This window comes from Amblyomma americanum, chromosome 6 (assembly GCF_052857255.1).
Source record: "Amblyomma americanum isolate KBUSLIRL-KWMA chromosome 6, ASM5285725v1, whole genome shotgun sequence".
Taxonomy (NCBI): Eukaryota; Metazoa; Arthropoda; class Arachnida; order Ixodida; family Ixodidae; genus Amblyomma; species Amblyomma americanum.
In genome coordinates, this window is record NC_135502.1 from 51,082,848 (window position 1) to 51,093,058 (window position 10,211).

At 46.2% G+C, this 10,211-nt stretch overlaps 1 protein-coding gene across 1 annotated transcript; it reads left to right on the forward strand.

Annotated features, from left to right (window-relative positions):
* Positions 1–2,711: 2,711 nt before the first annotated feature.
* LOC144136781 (uncharacterized) lies at positions 2,712–5,505 on the forward strand. The gene has a single exon (XM_077669405.1). The coding sequence runs from the start codon at positions 2,714–2,716 to the stop codon at positions 4,967–4,969; it is 2,256 nt and encodes a 751-aa protein (XP_077525531.1). The 5' UTR covers positions 2,712–2,713; the 3' UTR covers positions 4,970–5,505.
* Positions 5,506–10,211: the final 4,706 nt, after the last annotated feature.

A 10,211-nucleotide genomic window follows, 5' to 3' on the forward strand; every position in this document is an offset into this window, starting at 1 on the left:
TTGGATTCCACCTGACGGTGCTTTCGTGAGCGGCACAGTTTTGCATTTCAATTCATGTAATAAAGAACGCTATCCTCATACGCTGTGCTGCCATAACCGCATTCACAACATTGCAAGCATCATGTCCTGGATACCTGGTCTTGAGGGGATCGACGCAAATGAGTTGGGTTCGTCAGCTGGCCCGTGAAATTAACATCCGGGTGTCCTCGATCTTCTGGCCAAATCCAACGTCAGCGAAACACGCCATAACATATAAAGAGCAAATAGCGGAACATTACAACATCATAGAAAACCACACAATCTTGCCTTATCCTCGGCCGTCACAATTAACGCGGAACAAGCACATATCCTCCACAGAGTTCAGACTATAGCACTTTTCTAGCGCCGCTAATGCTCTACAACTTTCGATGACATGATACAACTCACTGTTCCAACCATCCGGACATCAGGGCGGATACAGAACATGTTCTCCACTTACTTAACGCTGCCGTTGCCTCTCTTATTTCCTTCATCCTCCCTCTTACTCCTGGGGTGCTAGGATTCTGTCGGGGTCGACAGATGGTCAACGGGCCTCAGCAGAGCAAGCGCTTTTTTTCACTGGCCTTTAGTACTGGCCTCGAATAAAATGTTTTGCTCCTCCTCCACCTGGGGTTTCTTTTACAGCTGCGCTGATTTATTTTAACTTCGAACATTGTTACACACATGTACAGCCTCTCGTCAAAAATACGCAGCCCTTAAGGAACGAAACAGCGCAGCTAAAACGAAGAACCAGAAAGGAGATACACGGACAAACGCTGCGCATATTTTGAAACGTCAAGTTGCCGCGATGCTGCCAATTCCACAGAAAACAAATGCTAGATGCATCACTCACAAACTATGCCTACGGCTTGCACAACGCTGATAAAGTGCTTATCTTGTTCAAGAGTGGTAGAAAAAGCTCGGTCAACCTATCGCTTCTCCTTGCCCCGTAAAGTGCTGTTCGCGAGACCAAGGAACGCTTGCGTTGTAGTGGGGCATCCATTATTTACAGCGATAACTACATGTGGAACTTTACCCGGGACGAATGGCGTGGTATGCCTTCATCGTAAACTCCAGCGCTCTCTCGCTGTCTAACGAAAACGTCGCCCAGGTTGGTCTCTGCCGTACAGGATGCATGCGCCGCGTAGCGGGTTTTTTCAATACTGTGCGCAGGCAGTCAGTGCACCCTGCGGAGCGTGCAGCCAGGGATCCAAGATACGGTGTCCTTGGCATGAAGGGTACCGCAAACCAAGACGACGGAGAAAGAACAGATACACACAACAGCATACAGGGTGTTTCACCTCAGACCTCACATTTTTTTAAACAGGCTTTTTTAGTTAGAAGAGCGTTTTTTTTTTCGGCATAGCACTGTCATTGGCAAAATACATCAGAATACAGCGGAACGTGCTAACAGGTAGGCTGATCAATATTGAATAGTTAACTTCTTAACTACTGCTGTTAGGCTCCTTAATTATTGAGGGGCATGTAGCCCGCCGTAAGCAATATCCATACCAGTTTTTATAATTTGGAAAACGCGGTTACCCGCGGAGCTGTGGCCCAACAAATTTTGGCTGTTTCGACGAGTTACGTGCACTGATGAGGTTTCTTTGCTTGCGAGCTTCTCAAAAGCGCATGTAGTTTGTCGCTATGTAGGCCAAATTTGTTGTGCCACAGCGCCAAGGGTAACTGCGTTTTCGTGATTCCAAAACTGATATAGATATTATTTATCGTGGGCTACACGCCTCTGAGTAATAATGAGCCTTACAGTAATAGTTAAAAAGTTAACTATTCAATAATAGTTAAGCATCCTGCTAGCTAGCACGTCTTAGCTGTATTCCGATGTACCACACCGCTGACAATGTTATGCCGAAGAAAGCGCTCTTCTAACTCAAGAACCCTAGTTTTCAAAATTATGCAAAGCCTTAGATGAAACGCCCTGTATATGTGTGCATCCGTTGTCCTTCGTCTTGGTTTGCGCTGTCCTTCATGCCATGTATCACGGGCACCAACTTGCCCAAGTTTCCACCCTTGTCAAATATACGGTGCCCTACGGCCTGCTGTTGTCGTTATCCCCTAATTTTAGCTGACAAAAAAAAGATAGTTTTTTTTCTAATGAGCAGCTGCCATGGCTTTGTGAGTTTCTGCAATTTTGAGATCACGAACAGCTTTTCTCTTGAGAGAAAGTTTTGGCGGTGCCACAAAAGAACAAAATAATAATTATCCGCTGGTGCGGTGTGCGCTTCCGGCAATATATTTAAACTAAGCATGTCATCCGTCTAAAAGCGGTGGCCGTCTCTAGACTGAATTAACTGTTAATCCGTCCTATACACAAGTTTACGGACCATATTGATGAGCATGGATATACGTGTCTGCCATAAGCATTTAAAGTGATATAAAGACAACTCATGAACGCAGCTCAGGTTAAATGGCGTACGCTTGTAGTTGCTGTCAGGACGACGCGAAAGGAACAAGGACAAGAGAGGCACAAGGACACAACAGGACAGGCGCCTTGTGCACGCCTCTCTTGTCCTTGTTCCTTTCGCGTCGTCCTCACACCAATTACAGCTATGAACCAACTAGCCCAAACCAAAGCACTTATTGGGCGTACGCTTACAAGTGTACCTATCGAAACGGCGTCCGCACGCGCTCCAGTAATGCCACCTTCGTTTCTGTTTTTGTTTTTTCGCCACAGAACATGAAGAAAGAAGCATTTATTGGTATTCTACGGCTCTTTCTGATCACGGCATATTCTGAAGGAGCGCGCCAGGTTGGCGAAAGCGAAGACAGCCGAGACTCATTCCAGGAGAGTTGCATAGTGGCCAGGGGGAGCTACGTGAACGAACACATTGGTTGCGTACTGACCACCGAGCCTAGGTCTGCACTCAATGGCTCAAAATGTACCATGGCAATGGCGGGAACGTTCTGGCCTAAGAACCCCGTGGACGCGGCTTCCGCGCGTCCCCCAAGTGTCTGTCTGTCGTTGCCTAATTTCACTTCCCAGTGCCGCTTCGAGAACTTACTGAACGGAACGTCAATGGGCTCGACTTTTGATACTACTAGCATTTCCCAAATTCTTCGGCACGGTGAACCCGTCGGTACCGAGATTACAGACTGCGCAACGCGTGTGCAAGACTCGCATTGCGTTATGAAATTATTCCTTGCGACATTCAATGAAGTTAACGGCACAACAGAGGACGTAGAAAACAATATGCGGTGTAGAGAACCGTACAACTGGTGCAGCATCCTGCTTGAAATTCGATGGGGCAACACGTCGAACTTGAGCCATGCTGACCGTGGCCCCCCTTTAAACATGACTGAAGCCGTTCCAGAAAAACTGAAAGGCCTGACAAGTCCTGCGAAGACCTCGCGATTTTTATTCTGCGGCTACTCATCTAGAAAGATGGTAAAACGAGATGTACTCATGACAGGTGAACTGCAACTGAGCGATTCGGACGAGACGACTTTGAGCGCACTTATTCGCGACTCCACGGAGAAAATGCAGAACGATGTCAAAATCCTGACGCTCCTAAACTCCAAATTGAAATCCATTCCGGAAAGCATTTTTAAAATGCGTGCCCTTGAACGTTTAAGTATCAAACGCACCGTTCTCGGGGCCAACGAATCATTTTCGGTGTCACCGGTGCCTCTGACGACCAGTCACGTCCGACGACTGTCCTTGGAAGGAACGGCGGTGCACGTTCTTCACGACCAGGATTTCTGCAATTTTCCCGATCTGCGATACCTCAACCTGGAGATGTGCTCACTGAGAGCAGTGTACGGGTCCCCTTTTATGTGCCTATCGTACCTCCAAGAGCTGCGGATGCCCAACAATGAACTGACAGCAATCACGAGGGAAATGTTCAAGGGACTTAAGTCCCTAAATGTGCTGAGGCTATCGAAAAATAAGCTCAACTTTTACGACGCCGCGCCTGTATTCGCTCCTCTTACGAAGCTGAACGCTTTATATCTGGGTCAAAACATGATCGATGCCTTGTTTCCTGAGATTTTCATCGAACTCACTGTGACGACGCTCGAGCTAGAAGCCAACCTCATCTCCAACTGGTCGAAGCCCATCTTTTCCCGCATGGCCCACCTAGAAATCCTGAATCTGGACAGCAACAAGATTCGCGTCCTGGGCGACATGATGTACGCCGACGTGGCCAACGTGACGAGGGTCAGCATCTGCCACAGCCCGTGGGACTGCACCGACTGCCACATCAAGAACGTAGAGCGCCTCCTGGCCCGTGCTGATGGAAAGACGTGCGCCTTCTGCGCCGGCAACAAGGGCCCCCTGGCGGACCTGCACGTCACAGACGCGGCTCCTGACGTCGAGGAGTGCAAGCCGCCGGACTACTACGCCTTGGTAGGCGTACCCACACTTCTAATCTTCCTCGCTGGAACATTCGGTGGGTACTCGGTGTATACCAACAGGTGGTACATCCGCTACTTCTTGCTCTTCCTGCGAGTCAAGGTGAAAGGGTACCGCCGGATCAAGTCCGGCGACCGCTACCTCTGGGACGCCTTCGTGTCGTACCACCACTCGGACGCGGAGTGGGTACGCGAGTACATCATCCCCACGCTGGAATCGACAGCCCTCCAGTTCCGACTGTGCGTCGGGGAGCGGGACTTCATTCCGGGCCTGCCGATCGTGGAGAACGTCTGTCGCGGTATCGCGCAAAGTCGCAAGTCCCTGTTCGTGCTGAGCCGCCGGTTCTGCGCCAGCCGCTGGTGCATGTTCGAGCTGTCGTTGGCGAAACACCGCCTGTTCGAGTCTGACCGTGAAAACCAGATGGTGTTTATCCTCAGGGAACACATTGAGGAGTCCGAGATGTGTCCCCTCCTTAGATACCTGTCCGGAACCAAGACGTACGTCCAGGTGCCGCCTGCGGGCGCTAACGGAAGCGTTCAAGGCTACTTTTGGCTGCAGCTACGCGCCGCTTTGGAATTCTGATTTGCAGTAACTGTCTTCCAGGAGAAGCTTTGATCTTTGTCGTGCCTATAGCAGCCCAAACTTTCATATGGCATGCATTTGTATCACTTGCTGTTTTCGCTGTGAGAACACCTACCTCACACTATGGATGTAAAAGTTGTAGTGCGTTGTATAAGTTACACTGGTTGTGTCGCACGCCCATAGATTGCGATCGCGATGGTTAGCGAATAGCGCACCTCAGCGGTAATTCCGGTGTGCTCGGGTATTCATGTAAGATTAGGGAATGCTCGTCCCCTTTTAAAATTTTTCACATTGAGCGCAACCGAGCGGTCATAAGTTAGTGACGACACTTACGTAGGTCATGTCTTTACCGATTAGGCAACAAACGAAAACTTTTTGCCGCGCGAAGAAGGATAGAAAGAAAGAAAAAAACTGAAGTGGGCCCCCGCAGAACGTATCGATCGCTTCGTTTCTGTTGTCATGAAACGAGCAGATGTCTAAACAAAGAGCTACTGCAGCGATTTGTTCATCACATCAGTAGCGCAACAAGACAAGGGACCGGTGAACAAGTACACCCGTCCCTTGTCTTGTTGCGCTATTGTTCAGAAGTATGAACCAACAAGCCCAAATTTCAACGTTACTCAAGATTTGTTCAGTGTTCTTGATTAGGCAGGTATATGTGAACACAGACGAGCTCAGCACCAATCGGAACTGCAGTTTAGGCGAATTATTGAGTTATAGAATGTACTTTACTACTTCATCGAAGCAAAATAAGCTATTTGCGATATAAAAAGGGTCATTCCATTTTCCTAAACATTTGTGCTTAACTAAAGTCTGCAGTTGCTGTACTGCCGTTGCATCTTCTGTAAAGGCTATACACGCAGTTTTGTACATGGCATACATACTGTGAAGGCCAAAACAAGCACAAGGCTTGAAACGTTTAGCTCTTCTAGCATGCGACAATCTCAATCACTATACAGTTTAGGCCCAAACTCGATCACAGCTGTCTTGTCCTCATGTAAAATGCAATGCGGAGCTGACTATCCCACACTTTTAAAAGCACGCCTGGCACAACTAAGAGTAAAGGTATTATGCAATTAAATTAGCATAGACAGCTGTATATATTCAGTGTTTAGATAGTATAGTGACGATTCGAAAAGAAATTTTACAACGCTGTTGATGTGCGGTTTTGAATTCTATGTAGTTGTGCTGCCTATTGTCGGTGAAGTTCACTTTTGACCATCGCATGCATGATTCCGGCGCAGCGCTCCGATGTTGAAGTGAAATGTTTGTCTGACAGCGTCCAAATTATTCGAATGCTGTGCGACCAACATTAATCGATGCACAATGCATTCCTTTCACGCCACCGCTTCTTCACGCAAGGCTTCCTGACGTCGTTATTCGTAAGCTGACGCATCGAAGGTACTTCCTGCACAGATAGCGCAGATGCTGTTGTTGCACAGGGGTTTCATAATTTTTGCTTTACAAAAGCACGACTTTTCTAAATATTAACAAATTTCTCACCCTCGCCCAGTAATCCCACAATCCTCCCAGCAAAGCAGGGAAGCTTCTTTTAATTTTATTTTTTTTTGTTCGGGCAGAAGTTCAGGAGGAAGTATGCGAATTTTTCTTGGTGCAGATGTTATTTAGCTATAGTTCTAGCTTGAAATCCACCGTTGTTCACGCCTTTTATTGGGCAGGCTCCACTGCGCTAGATTCGTTCATACAGATTACTCATGCTTCGCGAAGCCTCTGCCAGCAGGCACACTATCGCAATAAAAAAATGTTTCTTAGCAAGGAAGCGCACCGCTCTCATCCACTCTCATCATTCATCGCTGTCAAATTGCCATGCAAACATTGTTCACGCAGCCCTTATCACGAAGCCATTACATCATGCAGTGCCCTCATTTCTCTAAAAGGAGAAAAAACAACTTGCAAGTTTCATATCTTCGCTGAATAGCCGAGACATTTGTCCGAACGGCGAAACATTGGGACGACCTCTACGAAGCTACTGCTCATATCACAACCTTGAAGTAGTTCAATTAAAAACTGATGGCAACGATAAGATGCCAACCTGCGTCTTTCAAACATTATGGTACAGTTTGTATACGATTACTAATACGTGTTAACTGCTCAACATTGGTCCTTATATCAGCCGATAAGCTAACAGATGAGCTCTTATAAGTCGTATTAATTCGTGGTTGTAATTACCTTCTTACATGATTTGCATTTTTATTCTGTGCTGTCATCTGAATTTTGAAGTCTTCTCCAGACATTTTTCTGTATACGTTTCTTTTACTTCTGCGGACAGATTCAATTTTTGTAGCGATAGCTACATTACGCGGTAGCATTTCGAACCTTCAGCGTGGCTGTGCGCCACCCTGTGGCTGCGCCGCCACGCTGTCACGTGGTGCGGAGCAGCTGCCGGCGGCGCGGCGCCGTGGCTGATCACGTCGTTCGTCACGTGGTTCGTCACGTGACCAAGTTCCACTCAGCCAGCTGTAGCTATCGCGTCACTCCAGGTTTAACCAGAGCCAAACCACCACCAATTTTTTTTTTTTGCTCAGTATTCTTTTGCAGTGTGTGGTCATTTTATTTTGCCGTGGTTGTCATTCAACATAATCAGCTTTATTAGTAGCACTGTTTCTTCTACCTTTTGTTCCACATTTTATTCCGATTATCATTTGGAGGCACTTGCAGCAGGAATGCGTTAGTTATTTGCCTTATCTTGTTTTGCCTTGTTATATCTTATTATGTGGGCATTGCATGTTCCGAGAACATTGGCATGTATCCCATAATTCATGCAGTTCCCACTCATCGGGCACTTGAGGATTGCAAAATAAATAAGTAACGCATTAAGGAAAACCTGTTCTTACAATTAACACTACACAAGCCGCCTCGGTCAACCACCAGCTATGGTCGCGAGTTATATCTTGTGCAGACAGGTAAGCGGAGAAGAGGTAGGAACATAGGAGAAAAGGGAAAGAAGACGAAGAAGACATGATCAATCCGCCGGTCGCAACGACAGAGGTATTCTGATTTCTCTTTCAGTTGTCATTTCTGTGTTGCCATGTCTAATCACTAAGCATATGTAATTACGTCTTGTCTTGTGTCTTGTCATATCTTTTTCTGTGGTTGCATGCTTTAGCGCTGCTATTTTTTTTTCTTAGATTCATAATGAAGTATATAATTACTGAGGATGCACCAAGAGTTGCACAGCAGGCACAAGCCGCACGAGGACAACTCTATCTGGTGTCAGCCAGAAATAAGATCAGCGTGCTTCATATTAATGTCCTTTCATTTTCAATTAACCTAATCTAAATTGAGCAACCATTTGGAGCAGCAAGGAACTGAATTAATGAAATGGGGATCTGCGAACGACGCTGAAACACATTGCAAAAGAAATGGATTCTAGTGAGAGGGTCGTTGGGCGATTTTTTGAATCTTTTTTTTTTCCGACGCATATGAGATGTGTAAACAGCCTAGGATGTGGCATCTGGGCGACCACCTAAACTTAACGCGATCACAATGAGCGCAAGTTACCAGCCTGAGCTGTCTCTTGTCAACCGTATCTGCCTTTTAATAATATTTAGCGCATGTACACGGGAGCCGGTAATGGGTGCGGAAACTAAAATTACGAAAGCGTTTGGGAACCGTGAAACCATTAGTGACGATTTTTAACGTGATAACATTAGAAGATTCATTTAAGGGGGGGGGGGGTGCACGGGCGGTAACATAATTCCCAAGCCCGGAAGTGAGGTCCCTCGACCGTAAGTGCCAATTATGTTTCGATGTATCTTCATTGCATCCGAGTCGCCACCTTTCGGCACCTTCGAGGAGACCTGTAAGCACCAGCTAGAGGTCCCGAAGAGATGCCTGGTTGTATGCAGACAGACCACCAACACAAAAAATGACACAAAACTCAATGTAAAGGCATATACAGTTTCTAGTACTATCGTAAGGCCAAGACATAATGTAATTAGGTGTCTCTGAATTTTTTGTCCTCTTCTTTTCGTCGTTAACTCAATATAAGAGACTGCTTTCTGTTTCTTGTCCTGCTTTTTTTGCCTGCCTGTTACTGCACTCTGCTTGTTCTAATGAACTACGACTTCCATTAAGATCGCACTGTACCGCAACTGCGCTTTCTACGCGACCTATGCGCAATATTCATTGTGAAGCTGAGCTGCTCTGCCTTCGCTCAGTGGATAGCCTAGTTTCTACACAGACACCTCGCCATGTGCCGGCAGCCATTGCACCCCTTCCTTCCTTTAGCAGTGGAAGGTGTCTAGTGGCTCATTTTGCTTTCAGGCGAACAACCTGGCAGCACAGTCACGGACAGAAAATCGGGCGCCTGCTTGCTACACATGCTGTGCTAGCATCTACAGGGTGTTTCAAATTATTCGATACACATTTTTCTTTGGAAAGCCGTGAAAGATATGCCTGTGCGTTTTGTGCAGGTTGATTATGTGGCATGGCGGACATTATTTATGCAATAGATTACAACGAAAAGACGAGTAATTAACTAAAATAAACTCTTAGTTAATTACTTTTTAGTTTAGTTTAAGTTTAGTTTTAGTTTAGTTAATAAGTGTTTATTCTTGTTTGAGGACATAAGGTTATATCGACAAATAGAAAACCTTTGACATAAATGGCGAACCCAGTTTATAAAATTTCTGAATCGTCATCGTGCTTCGAGATATGGAGCGTGGAATATACGCGTTTGGCAGTTTGTTAAGTTGGCTTTCCCGCGTTACCTACTGATAAAATGGCGTCGCTGCACATGCTATCGTCACGGGGATCACGTCAACATCATCTACGTCCTTAAGAAAAAAACTGTGGCTGCATTCGATTCAAAGAACGGCCATTTTATGAATATGCAACGTGGGAAAGCCAACTTGAAAAGATCCGAGACGCCTTTTTTTTTTTTTTCACGTTCGTTATCTCGAGGTATGATGCCGATTCTGAAATTTCAAGAACAGTGCTCGCCTTCGATCTTGGCGGGCTGCAATTTCGCAATTTAGCCGTGTGCACTGAAACTAAAACTAAAAAGTAATCAGTTTATATCAGTCAATGATTAGTATTTTCATTGCACTTTATCACACAAATAATGTGCCCCCTTCGTGAAAAATCAAACTACAGACACCGCACCGAAGAATCTTTCAAGGCTTTTGGAAGAAAAGCCTGCATTGTATAATTTGGAACGCCCTGTATATGCTACGAGGGCAGCACCGGTGTCAGAGTAGGCTGTGCAGTTCGCCCCCTT